At 32.9% G+C, this 20524-nt stretch overlaps 2 protein-coding genes across 2 annotated transcripts; both read right to left on the bottom strand.

The window, feature by feature from the left end:
- Window positions 1-3390: 3390 nt before the first annotated feature.
- Window positions 3391-5579, bottom strand: LOC146913469 (protein FAR1-RELATED SEQUENCE 5-like). The gene is made up of 3 exons (XM_085716688.1): window positions 5202-5579; window positions 4697-4794; window positions 3391-4606 (listed from the first exon to the last, which is right to left on the bottom strand). Exons 2-3 carry the CDS (start codon window positions 4745-4747, stop codon window positions 3530-3532), a joined length of 1128 nt encoding a protein of 375 aa, XP_085572814.1. The 5' UTR covers window positions 4748-4794; window positions 5202-5579; the 3' UTR covers window positions 3391-3529.
- Window positions 5580-16633: 11054 nt separating this feature from the next.
- LOC146913468 (putative defensin-like protein 244) lies at window positions 16634-17250 on the bottom strand. Its single transcript, XM_085719817.1, has 2 exons — window positions 17114-17250; window positions 16634-16948 (listed from the first exon to the last, which is right to left on the bottom strand). The coding sequence occupies exons 1-2, from the start codon at window positions 17187-17189 to the stop codon at window positions 16692-16694; spliced, it is 333 nt and encodes a 110-aa protein (XP_085575943.1). The 5' UTR covers window positions 17190-17250; the 3' UTR covers window positions 16634-16691.
- Window positions 17251-20524: the final 3274 nt, after the last annotated feature.

Here is a 20524-nt window from a genome sequence, read left to right as displayed (position 1 = left end):
TGGTAAATAACCTTTCTCTTCACTAGTGTTGGCTTCCTTTCTCATATAATTTGTAGCAAGCAAGATCCTTAGATTTATGTTGAACATGCATGCTGCTGTGCTGTGTCTCTGTAGACCCCACATGCTTAGGTTTATATTGAACATGGATGCTGATGGTGTATATAGTTGAACCGATTTGTCTTTACTTGATATAGCAATGGGTCCTTTTTTAACTTCACTCTAACTTGATGATTTTTGCCTTCATACTCCAAAGTCAAAACAAGCCCTAACGCATTGACAGTGACTTGTGAAATCAATTTCAATTTCAACGCATATTATAGCAAACAATGCATGTTTATAATCTTCCTAGGGTGCATTTAGTTTGGACCAGTTGAAGTATTGGTCCAACTTGGACTATTTTTTTTCACCATTGGCATGTGATTGGCATCCAACAAAAGTGAACATTGGCATGTGATTCTTTGAGAGAGAGAGAAAAGAAATTGAGAGTGATTTGGTGTTGACAAAACATGATAAGCTTGGTGTACTGCTTTAATCTAATGGTGAAAAAAAATGGTCCAAGTTGGACCAATACTTCAACTGGTCCAAACTAAATGCACCCTCTTCCTATCTTGTAAAGTGGGTGAATTTTAATTTGGACCAGTTTATGTTGGTCTCCAACTTGGACCAGTTAAAAACTAGCCTTAGATTTAATGAAAAATATAATGGACGGTTGTCATTGATGGCTGGGAACCTGCTGTATAAGTTGAAAAGAATCCAAGCCTAGTGTATGTCTTGCTGCACATGAGCAGATTTGTCATCTTGTGAACATGTAATTATGGGCCGGGTTAAGTCATGGACATGCAAGATGGACTGGGTTAAAGCCTTTTAATATTGGGTAAATGAATTTCTGGGCCGGTTCATTAGAATAGTAATAGGATCATGCCAATGAAAATGATGTGCAGCGCTACAGTGAGTAAGTTTGCATGTGTTAATAGAATTTTTTTTCTATGTGAGAAAAAATAGGTTATTTATTTCAATACTACTTTCACTCTCACAATTTGACAAATAGATAATTCTTTTATTGTGGACCGAAATAAATAGACAAAGTTATCTTTAGAAAATAAACAAAATATAGTTAATTTTTTTTTTTAAATCGCTAACAATTTGATTTGACAAAATATATGTTTGCAATGAACATTTAACTATTGAAATGAACATATAGTTCAAATTTGATTTGACAAAATATAGTTGAAATGAACAAAATATAGTTGCAATGAACATTTAACTTTTGAATGTGTTAATACAATTTGATTTGACAAAATATATGTCTTCGAAAAAACTTAATATTTAGTTAAATTAGGAATGAATCAAATTATTATTTAGTTCAATTAGGATTCAACTAACTTATTATTTAGTTCACCTGGGGTTTTCACTAATTGAAGTCTAGTTCAACTATTCTTTGAAAAAACTTAATAATTAGTTAAATTAGGAATGAACCAACTTGATCTTTCTTTCAACTAGGGTTTTTACTAATAGAAGTTTAGTTCAACTAGTCTTCGAAATAACTCAATATTTAGTTCAATTAGGATTGAACCAAATTGATCTTTCTTTCAACTACGGTTTCGACTAACTTATTCCTTAGTTCAACCAGGGTTTTCACTAATTGAAGTTTAGTTCAATTAGTCTTTGAAAAAACTTATTCCTTAGTTCCTTAGTTTACTTCAAAGACCTAAACGTGCCTATCATCTGAACGGCAACAAGTACAATCAATCCGACCGTTCAAAATAACCTTCTTATACCTAAAAGGATATAGAAACTTGAATAAATTCAATTTCACTTATTTTCATTTCACTTCTTATGACCGTTCCTTAGTTTCATTAACCTTCTTATGACCGTTCCTTAGTTTCATTTCACTTATTTGTGTTGTCTGGGTTTAGATGCCACAATATTGCTTTCAATTTCGAAACACTGCAATAAATTCAAAATAATGACTCTTTATCTCTAGAGTGAGACAAGATGATTGAACACTTCAATGTCGTTCGCCTCTAATCGTAGAACAAAAGATTTGATTCCTACAATCATGAAATGTAACATAAAAGACAACGATGCAAGACGAGCATAACTTAAACACTAATAAGACAAACAAAATGTAACTTTAGAGAATAATTCGGGGAAAAGAAACTTAAAGACTAATCCGAAATAAGAGTCAGATTTAAAGCACCACAGATTTGATTCGATTTAAGAACAATGTTGTTGACCAATTATAATCACAAGCACACGAATAATCATAAAATAAACGGTTTATGGCACCATGCCTTAATTTAATGCTTACATCAAGTGTACTGATACAACTAAATAGATTCACAAACACAAACGAAGATAAAATAAATGGTTTATGGCACTATGCCTTAATTTAATGCTTACCAACCAAGGTACTACTACAATTAAACTGAATAAAAAACAGACAACTAATGATAAAATAGATGTTCCATAGCGTTATAGTTAAACAGAATCATCAACACATTTGCATCTTCAATACATACCCTGCAAATTTACAAACACAAACAGAGTGTCAACCATTTTGAACAACTACAAAATAATGCATCATAAATATCTTGTACGTTTGTGAAAAAGAACTAACCATATCAACATTTCCGATATCGCCAAACTCCTCGTTCTCATCAATGTGTCCATTATCAATGGCATTGGATTCAGCTTGATTACCAAATGGATTTTGAGATAGAACCGGACAAGACTTGCGATTATGGCCTACAATCCTACATATACCACAAGTTTGTGTTTTTTTTACCATGGTCCCTTTGTTTGGTTTTTGCGGATGACGGTGTTGCACCACATCCTTTAGTTCTAACCCTATTTGGATTCAGCAGTGTCTCCTCAACAAAGGCAATATTAGGTACATATGATGAATCAACGTCCTTGCATGCATTTTCTAGAACCTTGGTGTGAGATTCAATTAAATCAAATGTACTACGCAAAAGTGTAGGCTTCCCACACTTCACAGCTGCCACGGCCATCCTCTTACATAGTTCAACCACATGTGTAAACTGACTTACCATGGTAGGATCATTTGAAACATCATTTTTAGGTGTACAAACAGTGATTGAATCTTTTGCATTTTTGGTCCATCTTTTTGAAACAAGGCTATCCGGCAAGGTTACGATGTTCAAATACACCAAAACGGCTATCACGTGTTCACATGCGATGCCGAGGGACTCAAACCTTTCGCATGAGCACTTGAAGGTGAGACTAGTTGGAGAAAATGAAACTTGCCATATTACATGTGCTCTTGGGTATCTACTGACCGTATAAACATAACAAGTTAAAGTTTTCCTAGAATCAATAACAGTGCATGAACATGCTCTCCGTAGAATTGGTTGGAATAAGAGAAACATCTCTCTTGTATACAGCTCACCAGCAACACTCTCAAGTATAGGCAAAGGTGTTTCTAAAACAGGTTCACCATGACTAGAACCAAAATCTGCTTCTACTTCCCTAAATCTCATGTAATTCAAACATCTAAAATATTGTTTCAAGCTTTTCTCATTGCCAAGTCACCATCAGTTATGACTGACGTAGGACTTTTCCCACCCATTGCTTCCAATAGTTGTTCAAGTAACCACACGTATGTATGTTCTGTTTCATCACAAACAATACCAGCACAAAATACAATACTATGATTATGATGATTCACTCCAGAAAATACAACCAATGGGCACAAATACTTGTTCCTCTTGTATGTGGCATCAAAAGCAACTACATCACCAAAAATCTCATAATCTCTTTGTGCAGCACCGTCACACCAAAACAAATGTGAAAGCCTTCCTTTATCATCAGCCTTATGCCGCCAAAACATTGTTTCATCGCTAACGCGCAAGCTTTCAAGATATTCACATGCGGCTTTGGCATCTTTAGAAGAAGTTAATCGCTGCCTCTCTTGTTCATTGTACATATCTTGCTTCCGAAAACCAACTCTTTGAAACCCACCAGCTTCATTAGCAAACAAACCAAAAATATGGTTTGTCTTGATACCAACTTGTCGCATGTTGCTCATTCGCCAAATATCATACTTTGTCATCTTCCTATGTGCCGGAAGCATTCCCTTGAATTGGTCATCCAACATTGAATGATTATGTTCATCGTTAAAAAACTTCATGTACCACCGACCACTATTTACATCAATATGCACGCGACACTTTGCGTCGCAACCGCACCTCACACGAGCTCTTGGCACACGCTTTCGGCTTGTGGATGGGCCACTTTTCTCTTTACTAATCCCTTGCCTATAACATACAAAGGTCTGCTGAATTAGCTCTCCTTTGTTGTTCCTTACAACTTTGCTTTTGCGGCCGGCAAACCCATGAAAACTCGCATACCAATTGTAAAACAGAAACGCCACACCAACATCTACAAAATGATATCTCCATAAATCATCTATGCTCAACTCTTCGAAATTGATACTTGAAATGTCTTCCAAGCAATTCACGGCAGTTGCCTCCACAAATTTGTTACCATTACTGTCATCTGCAACCTCTTCTGTTGTTCCAGGATCATAACTCTCTTCATTATGCTCATTCTCATCCTCAGACAATAACAAATTTCCCAAATCCTACATAATAAGCAATTGAAATTTTAATATTTTAAACAACAACTAATCACAACATATAAAAAACAAATATAAGGAGGAGACAATACAAACCTGTGGGGAATCGACTGGGTGAGTAACAGATTCAGAATCAACATCCTCCATTTCAATCTATTTTCAAGAACCAACACTTCAACTTTATCAAAATAACCCTGCATGTATTACACAAATTCGCACATTTAAACAATTTTAATAGAAGTTCTTGAAAATAATAGAAGTATCATGGAGAAAGTTCAACAACAAAGTTTAAATTGTGGAAAAATTTAAATTGGGAAAAACTATAGTACATAATTTCAACAGCTCAGATTATTTGGGAGAAAGTTCAGCTTCTAAACCAACACAATACACAAGCCAGTACTCATAAAAGTATCATGGAGGGTTAATATAGTACATAATTTCAACAGCTCAGATTATTTGGGAAAAAGTTCAGCTTCTAAACCAACACAATACAGCAGCCAGTTTCATGGGTATTACGAACACGGGTATTAGGAACACAACACAATAAAACTTCTAAACATACAGTTAATTAATTGGGAAAAAAAATGAAATTGCGACATACCCGTGATATTACGAACACAGTACAGCAGCCACCGATTCACAGAACACAGCTTAGATTATTGATTTGCATTGAAAACCCATGATTTCTTTGTTTTGTTGGGGAAAATCGGATGTGAAGATTGGGGGGAAGTGGAGTTCACCGTGTTTATCATGGAGGGTAGAGACACAGAAGATTCATTCTGTAAATTAGTTGTAAGTTGAGTGAAAAAAATTGTCTTTGAACTATGGGTTTGTTTTGTTTGATTCGAATGGAGTGAAAAACCCAACTCAACGTGTTTCTTTGTTTTGTTTGAGGGGATTGGATCTGTAGATCTGTGGATCTGTTGATTGAATGGAGTGAAAAAAATAATAACTTTATAAATTAAATGAGGATAAGGGTTTACTAGCTTGTTGTTGGGTTATAGGGTGTATGGTATATGACAACCGAAAGAGAACCTGTGATAGCAGGTAATTTTACTGGTCCAAGTTGGACCAAAACATAAACTGGTCCAAGCTAAAGGGACCCTGTAAAGTGAACCACAAAGTGACCATGCCGAAGATCCACAAGATGGATATCCCAACCTTAGCCCAATAAACTTTCTCAATCTTGTTTCAAAGAATCTGCCACCATATTTTTTCCAAGAAAGTGCACTAGTAATGCATTCTTCCAAGATGCACACCAACATTAAACTCATAGTACTTACATTACTAGTAATGTATTTACATTTACCTCTCTACAAATGCATTGACGACGGAGCTAAAATTTGGGACCTCACAAATCCAAAACTTTTTTTTTACCACTAACCAAGCCTTTGGATTTGAACATAGTAACCTTATCCTTTAAGAAATTTTATTATTTGTATATAATTTTTTAGGGGAACAAACTTATAACATTTCATTAAAAATCAATTTATAACCACGTGATGGTGCATCAATAAACAAGTGAAATGATGATACCTTATCTAAGTCTGAGCGACTAAGTGACTTGCCTCCGATTAAACTCGATCGACATTAGAGTTTTGAAGACTATCATTAAACAATTGTTCACAAACATTCATAATACTACCGAAATCAGTAATGTCTATGCTCCTTTCACGAAAATAATCTACAATCTTTTTCGAGCTGAGAGTGAAATCTATATTATCTAGTTTAAAATCAACCACCCAGATCATAACATTATAGAGGCCCAACACCTCCTCCATCTCCATATAATTGGGGTGAGCCAAACAAGGGTCGGTTTAAACCACCTCTAGACACCAACTCTACTTGGCCTTGAGATTGGTGTTCACCACTCCACTACCTGTCTGAATCACACTAACCATCTTCCAATCTTCTAATAAATGGGCATCTCTTTCCAACATCATGGAGAACTATGTAACTAAGATGGTATGCTATTCTCTAATCTTGTTTGATTAACTTAACTTTTTTTTTTGGAGTGTGTTTAGTACTAACCTCTTTTTTCTTTCACTAGGTTATGATTGGACAGTATGAGTATTTAATGTGCCGTAAATTTTGGAAATTTTTACCACCACTAAAGTTGAGATTTTTTTTTTTAAAGTTTTTGTTATCTAATTTATCCTAAAGACACATGTTAATTCCCTGTTTGGTTTCATGACCACCAACCGCAAATGCACGTTTACAGCCTTCTACCGTGATTTGGCTGAGGGTGTTTGTAAACCAAGATGGTATGCTATTTCTCTAATCTACCATGATTTGGATCTCAGCTATGGAATTGATTCTAGCTGAAGTAGCATTTTGTAGATTTTACGTTTCCTTCAAATCGATTCTAAAGCAACCACAAGCAATATATCAATTTTGCCTTCTTTAATAAAAGGAACAAGGTCCCTTCCACTCGTTAATTTATGGATCTTCCTTCTGTCAATTTTATTAATTTTATTGTCAATTGTGTTATATATACACATAATAGAATCCACGTTGGTATATTATAAACCTAAAATCAATCTTGATTTAAACTATCTAAACATCGTCTTTAATATAAATCAATTCTTTTCCGAGGGCATCCAAACGTAAATCACTTTATGTTTATCTCACTTCTAATCAAAATCAATTCTACCATAATTAGTTTTTTCACCGCGGGACCAAACACACGCTAAGAATCTTAAAAGTGGAATTTTAATATTGAAAAAAATAATTTTTATACTTTTAAAAATTTGAACATACAACTTATGAAACAAAATTATCATGTAGAGAACTTGCATACTACTTTCCCATCTACAATTACCTGAGCAATCCAAAATTTAAGTCCTTTTATGGAGGACACATGGATATGGAATGGTAATTGGAATGGAGAGTATTCAACGTGTAGTGGTTATCATTGGTTACTCTCTTACCATGAAGTTGGAATCTCTCAAGAAACTTGGAGTTGGATTTGGAAATTACCGATGGCAGCTAGTGTTCAATTTTTTATTTGGCAAACTTATCACCGTTCAATTCTTGTCAAAGCAGTTTTGGCATACAAAGGTGTCAATGTTTCTTTTGATTGTCCATTTTATCATAATGAAGATGAGACTATTCTCCACTGTCTCCTCCATTGCTCTCGATCTGTTGCGATTTGGCAGGGTTGTGGTTTCCCTGATCCAATTTCATTGTGCTTAGATGTGGATGTGGATAATATAGCTAAGGTAATCCACCAAATAGTGAAGGATATTGGGATCCTTGCACCTTTGATTTTTTGAAATATTTGGTGTACAAGAAACAAACTAGTTTTTGACAATATTCATCCAGATATGCACTCGACTGTCGCGACAACATTTTCCCAACTTCATCTTGCACACAAAGCTTTTGGTACTGACCCTTTCGTGACTCCTATTCCAACTCAAAGGATGGTGAGTTGGCAGCATGGGGACGAGGACACCATAATTCTCAATGTTGATGGAAGTGCTTTGAACAATTCAAGAAAGGCGAACTATGGTGGGTTAATACGTAAGCACGATGGAAGATTCCTTTCTGGTTTCTTTGGTAGCGCGGGGATCTCGAATATTTTACGTACTTAGATTCAAGCGTTGTTGACTAGTATATAAAGTTATGTTGGGAGACAAGTTATATAAAGCTTATGTTTTTCTCCGACTCTTCATGTTGTACAGTTGTTGACGAAGGACATCTCGAGGTTTCATCATTATGCAAATCTCTTGGTACACATCTAGAACTATCTTGCTAATTAAGAATTGGTTTATTTCTATTCAGCATATCCTTCGGGAAGGAAACTATTGTGCTGATATCCTTGCTAAGTTGGGAGCTAATAGTTCAGACCGTCTTGTTACATTTGATGAGTCTCTTCCACGTTTATCACATGTTTTACTAGTCGATGTTTTAGGCGTGTCCTTTTCAAAGACTTAATTTTCTCCTTTTTTTTTTTTTTCTTTTTTTCATGTAACCTAAAAAACATAACAGTTTTTTTAGTCTGCATGTGTATGGTTTGACTCTTCCAACAGTTTTTTTTTAAGCCAAAGAAATTTCGGAGAGTGTTTAGTACTAACTCATTTTTGCTTCATGAGGTTATGATTGACCACTTTATAAATGTGGTGATGTGATGTTTGGGAATTTTTTTCCTTCATTTGTTGCACTTGCACATATGGAACGGTTTTGCTACTGCCAACTTGTGTAAGGTTTGACTTTTCAACTGTTTCTTTAATATCCTCACTTGTTAACAAAACCACACGTGATCCTTCTCCTTCCTTATTAGAAATTTTTCCATTTAAAGGAAATAGAATTTTAGTAAATATCACTAAATATAATTAAATTCTGTAGAATCGATTATGTGTATATATACGTGTGCATTTTTTATGAATTGCAATTATCCCAACTTTGATAATTGATAGCATTGTGGAAGTTGAAAACAAGAATGACAATGAAGTTAGGAAACATTGTCCTAATGGTGGGGACTTTCTTTGTTCTCTTCAACCTCAACTACGGTTATGGTATACTAGCTATATAATATACAAATATGATTATTTTTTTGAACAACACAAATATGATTATTAATATTTTAAAAATGGTATTACTATGCTATAGTTGAGGTAAACTCTCGAGTTGTAAAACCTTGAGTAGCAGTATATTCTAATTGTCGTTAATAATGTTGTAGAGGTACAACTAGTCTCTCTCAAACTAAATATTGTCTTAGAGAAATAACGAGAGATGGAAATTGTAGTACAAATGATCGACGAAATGATTGTCGTGGTGAATTCATGTATGGAATAGGATCATGAACCATGGCTCAAGATTGTGAATGTCAAAAACTTCCCGAAAATAAGTGTAGCTGCGCATGTTGTGTCAATTGTGATTTCGAAGTCAGCTTGTTAAGCGAAGCTTTGCATATACGCCAAAGTAATGTTATCCCTGATAGATGTGCGGGTAATTGATCAGCACTTATATCTAGCACTTCATATTTTCAACCACACATTCAATATCTCGTTTTCTTTTTCATTTTTCTCTTGTCACATCACTACTATATCATATCTAACATGCATCATCATCTTTATATCTATCTCTTCCATGATGTAAATAAGTTGTTTGCGTCTAGAATTTTTTTATTATTATTAATGAAATTTAATAGTAATTCGTATTGTCTTTTCGGTTTGTAATAATACCTCATCTTCTAATATATGAGTTGGTATGTTTAGGGCGTGTTTTGTATTTTTATTTTCAAGTACTTTTTGATATTTTGATCGAATAATATTGAATTTTAGAGTGATCTTGACAAAAAAAAATCTAGAGAGGAAGTGGAAAACATACCTCTCCAATATGATCTACTCACCCCGTCTCTCGTTCTAGAGTAAGTAGTAACTGCAATTAAAGTATTCCTTCGGTCGAAATTACTCACTCAATGTATCTATTTGAATCTGCACGACAAAACATATTTTTAAACTTATAATTAAAGTATTCCTAATCATCGTTTTCTCATGATTTTATTACATTTTTTTTAGTGATTTATTGTGTTTTTGATAAAGTTTTTTTTAGTTTTTTGATAAGTTAACTCATATAGCTTGTAACTCAAAAATCTTTTTCTCTCACTTTTACCTTTATTCTTATTAAAAAAATTAAATATTAATTAAATATTGTGTTTTATATCATTTCATATTTATAATCTAGTTTAACAGTGAAATTTAAGATAACAATAAGCATCATCACGAAAAAATAGCAATACGGCTTTTGTTGACGTCAAGTATGTATAAGTTCCAAGCTGCATGGCTATGAACGAGCACAAAAATTTAGTAGAAACAAAATCTACAATTGCAGGTGAATCAAGATACCCCAAGAATGTCCTAAGCAAGTGTAGAAGAATTAGTCTGAAGAGTTGAATTTAAAAATGCGGCTCCACTTGATTCTTTGAAAAGCTTAATCAACCAATAGCTTGGAGTTAACCCACTTGGGTTGGCCTAGTGGCATTGGCTTGGGATCTGGGAGTGTGCTCCTCCTCGAGGTCTCAGGTTCGATTCTCCCTAGTGTCTTTAGCTTCTTCAAAAAAAAAACCAATAGCTTGGAGTTCCATACACTTGGTGAGAATCAAATCAAATACAATTGCATCTGGATTTCACACTAATTACCATTGAAAAATCATATAATGCTTGATAACCCTAATTGGTTTGAAGAAAAAACTCCAAATAAAGTAAAAAAATATATAAGTTGAATTAAAATTTGGAAACTTAATGCAAAATGCATATCAATAATTTCATACGTTGTGTCTATTAGCTTATTTAACTACTAGCTTAGCGTGTGTTAAAAAGAAGTTGCTAAGAAATTTTAAGTTTGACTAAATGGAATCCAGCCAAAAGGGTTTCATTTCTGGTCAAGGCATACTCACTCACAAAAGCCCAAACTATATTCAAAATAAAACGTTATTTAATATTCACATGACCACTTAAGATAAATAAATAAATAAATAAATAAATAAATTATATTTTGTTGAAAACTTAACTTTTCATAGTAAGATAGTGTTTTGTCGTCTTAACCCTTCAGCTTTTAGGGAAAAGGGTTTTGGTAATCCGAAAATCCGCTAGAACTTAATAAAGTCTGTCTTAAAATCGTTTCATTTATGATTTCCAATAGGTTTGCGTTTAAATAAAGTTCCAATAAGTTCAACTACTTGATTATATATAATCGTTTCATTTAACACATTTTTCGTCTATCTATGTATTTGATGAGTTGAACTTAATTGCAGAGACGTATTTTTTATTATTTTTGGTCAAGTTGCAGAGACGTATTTACTTAACTGCCTAGTCAACGAAAATGAGAATTACGTTTTTTTTAATTATGTGTCTATAAAATGTAATACTCCCTCTGTCTCAAAATAACTGAGTTGTTTGTAATAAAATATTGTTCTAAAATAACTGTCTCGTTTAACTCTTCAATGCAATATTAATTACTTTTTTTCAATTATACACTATAATTAATACTACTTTTATCATTTCTAATTCAACATCCTCTTTTACTTTGCATTTATGATAATACTGAATACATCAATACTTGACAAGGACATTCAAAACTATTTTTCTCTCTTTCACTCATACTCCCTCCGTTTCAAAACGAGTGTCGTTTTAGCCAAAAAAAAATTGTTTCAAAATGAATGTCACTTTCAGTTTCCAATTCAATAATAATTTTTTCTTTTCAATTGTACCCTTCAATTAATACTATACACTATTTTCAAAGTATTATTTTTTCTTTAATGAAAAACAAACCAATAGTTGATTAGGATAAGATTTCATAGAACGGAAGAAGTACAACCTTGCCAACAAAAGAAAAACTAATACGACATTAAAAAGAATTAAGCCTCACAACAAGTTTTGATTTTGGACCTCAAGTTACGTTTGGCCGCCATGTAGACATGACATCGAATTTAATAGACACATGCAATGATTTTTGTTTAAAAAAAAAACACATGCAATCATTTTAAAAGTATATAATTGTATGTGTCTACACCACACATTGATGACTTTCAATCACCATTGTTTTTCTTAAATTATTATCAATCTCTACGTGTGTGGTGTGTGTCAATGCTTCATAGGTTTATGTAAATCAAATTTTCACTAACTAACACATACGATCTTCCTAGCTAATTATAATCTCTAATTCAAAAAATGTTGTGTTTAAATAAGGTGTGTGCACGCGCACGTATGCGTGCGTGCGTGACATGTGCATTTGAATGCGAAAAAAATTAATTATGCTAGTGTGTAACTAATGTGATTTTCGAATTTAATTATGTGTGTTTTATGCTTCTTAGTTACTATTTCAAAAAAATAAAATATAAATTAGAAGTTTTAATTATATGTAAACGTTTTAATTATATGTAAATTGGTGTGTTTTAAAGTTACGACTTCAGTAATGGTTGTTCTCATTTTGCTTTCGACATTCACTTTGCATTTAGTTGAGGCTCAAACAGTCAAGTTGGTCATAAATGCCTCTAAGTCATCAGGGAAGCAAATCCTTCATAAGTTGAATAATATTTGATGAGGATCTTCAAACCTTTGGACCAATACGTGAGGCATGATCAAACGAGTCACGAGCCAGATTGTGAAACATCAATGGAAGATGATGGGTATTGCTGATCACAGGAAAATCATAGTATTTGAAAGATAACGGAAATTGAAGCAATGAAAGAAATTGTATTAGTTAGGATAGAGTTACATTACATGAAAATCATATAGATCAGCAGAGTGGGTTAATGGATGCCCCGAAGCATCGCAATTTGTGATTATTTGGATATCCGAGTAGGCATGTTTGATTGCATTATAGAAAATAGGGTAATTTTCAGGGAAAAAAATAATACAAAGACTAATTAGGAAAGAAAAATAAAGAAAGTGCCAAATTAATGAGATGGTCCGCTAAGTGTTATTTGTCTTAAAAAAATAAAATAAAAGAACTTGACAAGTTTATATAAGAATGACAATTTAGCAATATGTATACAAAAAATGCACACAAAGAATTATAAAAGTGACAAACTTATAAAAATAAAAAAGCTTACCTAGATAGAAAGGTGTGAGATTTCTTTCACGGTCTTCATTTCCGACAGCCACATATCTTAGGTTGAATGGTTCAGGCAACGGTGTCCAAGCTTATCCTACCGACAACTACATATCTTAGGTTGAATGGTTTAGGAAACGGTGTCCAATCTTATCCTACAAAGGTGAGAGTGGGTTAATGGATGCTCCGAAACATCACAATTTGTGATTATTTGGATATCCGAGTAGGCATGTTTGATTGCATTATAGAAAATAGGGTAATTTTCAGGTAAAAAAAAAATACAAAGACTAATTAGGAAAGAAAAATAAATAAAGTGCCAAATTAATGAGATGGTCAGCTAAGTGTTATTTGTCTTAAAAAAATAAAAATAAAAATCAGAACTTGACAAGTTTATATAAGAATGCAATTTAGCAATATTTATACAAAAAATGCACACAAAGAATTATAAAAGTGACAAACTTATAAAAATAAAAAAGCTTACCTAGATAGAAAGGTGTGAGATTTCTTTCACAAACTTCATTTCCGACAGCCACATATCTTAGATTGAATGGTTCAGGAAACGGTGTCCAAGATTATCCTACCGACAACTACATATCTTAGGTTGAATGGTTCAGGAAACAGTGTCCAGGCTTATCCTGCAAAGGTGAAAGATATTTTGTCACGACCTATTCCTAAATCTCTTAGGCTCTTCGGGCTTTCCTAAGACTCGCAGGGTTCTATAGAAGGTTTGTGCAACATTATGCCACCATTGTGAGCCCTCTAACTGATTTACTGAAAGCTACTACTTTGAAATGTACAGCAATAGCAGAAACAACATTCAATCACCTCAAAAATGCTATGACTAATCTACCAGTTTTAGCATTACCTGGTATTTTATATTTATACCTAGAGAAACAGACTTAATTCCTTGCTTGTTGGAAGAATATCACTCCACACCATTAGGCGGACATTCCAATATTAAGACCACCTTGTCACACTTATCTGCTGTATTTTTCTGGCCCGACATGTATGCTGATGTGAAACAGTTCATCAACGGTTGTAATATAAGTACTAATTCGTTAAAAAAAAGTTAAAAATAGGAATTAACGGTGCAAATTTACCATGTAATATAAGTGAAATCTTGAAAATAATTTTGGAAAAGTTAATTATGGTGTGTGCACACATGCATGCGTGCGTGCATGCACAAGTGCATATATGTATGTGGAAAAAAATTAATGGCTAAAATGTGTCAAAGGTTCCTGCAAATATGGTCGATTTGGGTTTTGGTCCTTGAAAAAAAATTAAATATACCCTTGCAAATAATTCTATCTTTTTAAATAATCCTCGGACTTATTTAGTTGATGATTTGGCATAACATTGACCACATGGTAGTTGCTGACATAACAACTCTGTCCATGTGGAGCTGACGTGTCAATTTCTAAAATTTAAAAATTAAAAAGTAATTTTTGAAAATTGGAAAATATTGTGAAACTATATTTTTGAAGTTTTTCTTTGATAATATTTTTTCAGAACCAAACAAGGTACTGATTCATATAGTTAATTTCCTTTCCTTTTATAAATTAGTTATGTTGTCAACTTGTCTTGGTGAGTGTTTGTTATGTGAACAATATATGTGTAATGATGTTTTTTGTACACGCAGGTGGTGCCGAAGGAAAGCCTAATTCAGAATGCTGGGAAGATCATCAATGTCCATATAGATCCAATTTCGGTTACTTCATTTGATTTTAACATGTAATTAATCACAGTGACGTCATCCTCCCACATGAAGTAGTCACAGTGTGTCATTTTTATCTCCAACATAGTCAGCAAAATATTAATAATACATTGTTTAATATACCGTTTTAATTAAATATACTTTGATCTCTGCAAATAATTTGTTTTTTTTTTTTGCTTTTAGTCTTGAAAATTTTAATTTTATTTTTAGTCCTTTTAACTAAATATGCTTTTTAGTTCATATAAGAATTAGTCCTCACATGGAAAATCCTGATTAACAAACCTATGAATTTTCTTGCAGTGCTGGCTAGTTTTTGGCAACCAGGAAAGGGTGTCAAAATCAGCCCCATTGACGGCAAGAAGGTCATATGTCAATTCTACCATCTGAGAGTGAAAAATATTTTGAAAAGAAGATATGGGTATGTGTGTCTGAAGACTTTGGTGTCAAAACTATTTTGAAGAACATATTGGAGTCGTTATTAAATGGAAAAGTTGATGAAAACTTCTCATTGGACAACTTGCAAAGTAATCTCCGTCAAAATTTATTAGAAATAAAATACTCGTTAGTCCTAGATGACATTTGGAATGAGAGTCATAAAAAATGGATTGAATTGAGTACTTACTTGATGTGTGGTACTAAAGACAGTAAGATTTTAGTGACGATTCGTAGTAAAACTGTGGCATAGTCTCGGAAAGGGTTGCTGCGCTAATTCGTGGGCAACCTCATTCGCTTACCTCCTAGTAAACTCGACAATAGAGTTTGTTAAGTCAAGAGCAATAGTTCCTCGTATCCTCCATAATAACACCAAATTCAATAATCTCAGCATTCTCGTGCTTAAAGTAATCTGCAACACACTTCGAATCGACTTCAAAATCAGCAAGAGGCAGCTGCAAGTCATGTACCCACCGAACGGCATGATAGAGACCTAGAGCTTCTCCTATCAACTGAGCAAATTGGGGAAAACCACATTGTTTTTGCAACGACAAAACACCCCTCCTCGTCACAGATGCACATACCTAGACCTACCTTATTCGTAGAAGTCGAAAAAGATGCATCAATGTTACGCTTAAACCTTCTGCGTGCCGGTCTCTGCTATCTACATACCCCTGGCCTTGAAACCGTATTCTGCTGTGCATATGGCAGCGTGACAGCAGCTGAATATTGCTGTTGACAGTCGCGCATCTGCTGCTTGTTGTTAGCAAACCTCCAATCCTCGATTAAATGCTTGGCCCTCGCAACTATATTGTTGTTCATTTCAGTTACATTTTCCCATAATCTCAGGTTCCTACTTTTCCAAATGCTCCACAATACTGTTGCAAACAATTCAGCCTGAACGTGTACAACATTTTCCGGCAGGTGAAATGTAATTTCTGGCGCATCATCATACCTCTGCAGCAAAGGTTCAATCAAGTGCCACAATCCAGCAGTTCTCCAAACACCAACTGCTGTACAACAGTGGAAAAAAATGTGGTAACTGTCCTCACGAGGGTTGTTGCACAAAACACACGACGATGGACAGTTAACTCATGGAGCAATTTCTTTTTAGCTTAATACGAGATTTTTGGTGCAAGCTCAAATTGATGCAAATTAAATATAGGTTTTAAACTTCCCTAAAAAAATAATAATTAAACTTATGTTTTTTTTTGAAGGAATAGGTTTTATACTTATTGTTTCACAGTTGCGGATATTTCCTCATTGCATTTAAAACCTATATTTGGCACAAGTCAGATATAGTTCTTAATAAATTGAAAGAAAAAACAAAGGACCAAAATATAAAACTTCATATTATATGAGGTATTATTAAATTTTATTAATTATTAATTACTTGCTACATCTATCATGTGTATCGTTAACATGGCTTATATGAAAAGCGCCGCTTAATACATTGGCTTTATCCGGACAATTGATACAACATTGACATCGACGCTTATTACTTGGAAGTTGTTGACATTGACAATCTTTAGCCATGGTCCATGATCCTACTCCATTAATGAATTCATCTGTACAATCACGTCCATGTGGCCAACGATCTGTACAGCTTCCATCAACTACAATTTCTTTGAGACAGTAGTCCACACCTACAACATTATAATCAACAAAATTATCAACAATATAGTACTTATAGCATGCATGGTATTACTACTTTAAAGAAAATATCAATCGGATTAGTCGGTCTTTGAATCGGATACCAAGATTTTTAAAAAATTATATTAATAATCATAGGTTGTGAATATACAACATACCAGATCCATAGGTGAGGGTGAAGAGAGCTAACAAAGCCCAAACCATTAAGAGAATGCTTCCTAACTTCATTGTCATCCTTGCAATTATCAAATGAAAAATGTTGGGATGTTTGCAATTGAGAGGACATGAGCACACATATATATGGACACAATTGATGTTAAAGACTTTAAATATAATTAATGATATTTATTTATATTACTTTAATGACATAATTCTATTGACTTTATTTTGATTTCAGTCAAAAAAGAAATAAATATATTTGACTGAACATGTACTACTAGTTATAGCTATAAATACTTTTTCAAAAAATAGTTATTACACATGAATAATTTTTTTGAAGGATATGAATATTTTTTTTTTATTATAAAGAGGATCTGGGAGCCTGACACATGAATATCTTTTTTGTTGGTACAAGACACACGAATATTTTATTCATAAGAAATGAGTTAATTTTTTTTCCTTAAAAAAAAAAGTTAACTTTTTTTTTTCTTTCTTCAGACATGTATAAAACGTAAGACATTTAAATATTATGTAAAAAGTATTCAACAAAATAAATTATCTTATTTTTCTTGCACCACGCTCTTTTTTTTCCTCTCTTTCTTTTGGTTATATTTTAATTTAATTAGGCTACGATTTTGTCTTTCTGTCGTTTTCTCTCATCACATAATTTTACTGTTAAGATTTTTGACGAGTCAATATCTTATCAATCCCTCGATTATCTTTACTCAATGAAAAAGTTATGATGCAATTGAAAAATCTGAAATATAAATATAAACAATCTTGAATCACAATGCTGAAAAGTATAAACAACACCAGTAAACAAATAAAAGATCCAGCATCTTGAAGATTAGTGTACAACACAACGCCTTGATCAGAAAAGTATTTGTGAAGTATTAAGAAAAGTAAAAATTGCCAAAAAAAAAAAAACTCATTTTTATACTTTCAATTACAACTAATTATCTTATAACTCGTTGATGAATCTAGTCTACCACCATAGGAATGTTAACAAAGTATAGAATTAGGTGGCAAGGTATTTTAGTGTATTTGCATGTGATTGCAAATACTTTTTAAACCGTTCCTCTATCTCTCCACTCGGTTTCCCTAGTCATTTATACATGAGATTAGTTGACAATAGCATATACAATTATGGACCAACAGCACCCCAATCTTTTAACATACTACATATATAAAAACGTAAATGGAAATAGTTGCATCACCTATATTGTGAGTGGCTACTTTCCAATGTGCATCTTTCATAAACTGTATATCTCTGCAGAATGTAGTTGAAGATAAAAAAATGAAAACAAAGAATATATAACAAATTAGAAAGCAAGAGGGAAGGAGAAAAGTTGATGTGGATACAATCAGCAATCCTATGGATAATGGATGCATCTTTCAACTTTCATTGGTATGAAGAAGAGAGTTCAAGAAAGATATTTAAACCAATAAAATATAAATTAACAAAAAAGAAAGTAATAAAATTGGAAAGAGTTAAGTTGAATATAAAAAAAATGGACCCTAACATATCATGGCGATGATCAGATCTCTATCATATCATGTGCAGCAAACGGACCCTAATATTTTATGGTAAAAAGCGGTTATTATATTAAAAGTAAACTCTTTTTGTTTGGCGTTTACCGCTCAATCACATACCTACTAAGGACAACTTGGTAAAAAAGAGCGTTATTAATAACGACGATCAAACTTGCACATGAGTGTGTGGGTTTGAACGAAGACAAAAATCATTTATTTGTCGGATGTGAATTTTCTTCCTAAACAACTGGTACGATTCTTCGAGCCACGACTACGCGTTTGTTGCAATAAACCTACCAACTAAGAATTTCAGACATTGATCTTCGAGTTCATTCTCTCATGAGAAACATTTTCAAATCAACAAAGGTGCATTGAGATGTAAAAGTGGTCAAGTTCGTTAACTTAGGAACTAGACTAGACTATAGTTAGTTTATTTATTTGATTCAATCAACTAACTGTTCTAGATTTCAGTTAACTTTTAGTGGAGTGCTTAGGAAATTCGTGACTATACTACATAATATGAGATTGTGCTTAGGAACTAGACTATACTATAGTTAACTTTCAGTTGATATCATCAATAACATCCATCATCTATTTTTTTATTCCACTGTCTACCCTTTTTTATGGAAATCTATTCTATCTATTATTCACTTGTTAAAGTTAATGCATATAGTTTTGCTCCGTAAAAAGAGACAATTTTGTAGATATTCATCACTATTCCATCAAAATATCAAAATTTAAAAAAGTAGTTGAAAAGAAAATTCTAAATTTGAATTTCATTAATTATTAACTACTTGCTACATTTTTTTATACAAAATTACTTGCTATACATCTATCTTACGTATCATCAATTTAACGTAAATGAAATGCATGGCTTAATACGTTGGCTTCATCCAAACAATGGATACAACATTGTCCATGATCTTACTACATACATGAATTCATCTCTACAATCACATTTAAATTATTATATTTAAATACTCATGGAAATTAAGATATAACTCCATTTGTGTTATTTTAATTCACTTTAACGTTTTTTCTCTGTCTCAAGTATCACTTTAGAATATCGATATAACATCTACATTTTTTCTCTCACTAAAATATTCTTATTTATTGAATTTCACTCCACTAACTATAACTAATAATGATGTTTATACAAATGATACTAATTTTATCATTGAAGTAAATCAAACTAATTATTTTCTTAAGAACAACGTACAACCCCTAAAGAGACAATTAAACTGAGACAACTGGAGTACCCATTAAATTTTTTATTCATAAAAAATGTACTCCTACATTGAATTATTTTAGGCTTTGTTTGCGAGTTTGGAGGGGAAGGGAGGGGAAGACTTGGGAAAAAAGGAATAAGTAAGTGGAAGAAATAGAGGAAAATGGGAGAAGAGGGCTTTCGGGGGTTAACTTTTCTTCATAATACAAAACCCTCCTCATTTGGAGGAACTAAAAAATTGTATTGGAGGAGGGTTTTGGGGGGTTTTGGAGGGTTAATAAGAATTCTTCAAATTTAATTTATGTTGTTATAATATTTTTAAAATTAAAAATAAAGTAATCATATGCATTAATTTATCATTCTCTAAAAAACTACTCTTTTAAATTTTTTGAAAGATTTCTCTATTTTTCCTTATATTTTGCACCCCTCAAAGCCTTTCCTTTCCTTCTCCTCCAAACTCCCAAACAAAGCCTTAGATGTACTAAAACGTAAGACGTTTAAAATAATATTTCAAAAGTATTCAAACAATTTTAGTCTAAAGAGTGTATTTCAAACAAAATAAAAGTATTCACAATTCCTCTAAAAAAAGTATTCATAATTAAATTTTCCTTTTTAAACAAATGCTTTTCATGATATGGCTACAACAAAA

This window comes from Medicago sativa, chromosome 6, assembly GCF_051527215.1.
Source record: "Medicago sativa cultivar Bolivia chromosome 6, Bolivia_mono, whole genome shotgun sequence".
Lineage (NCBI taxonomy): Eukaryota > Viridiplantae > Streptophyta > Magnoliopsida > Fabales > Fabaceae > Medicago > Medicago sativa.
Note: the sequence above shows the minus strand (reverse complement) of the source record. Positions and strands in the feature narration are given on the sequence as shown.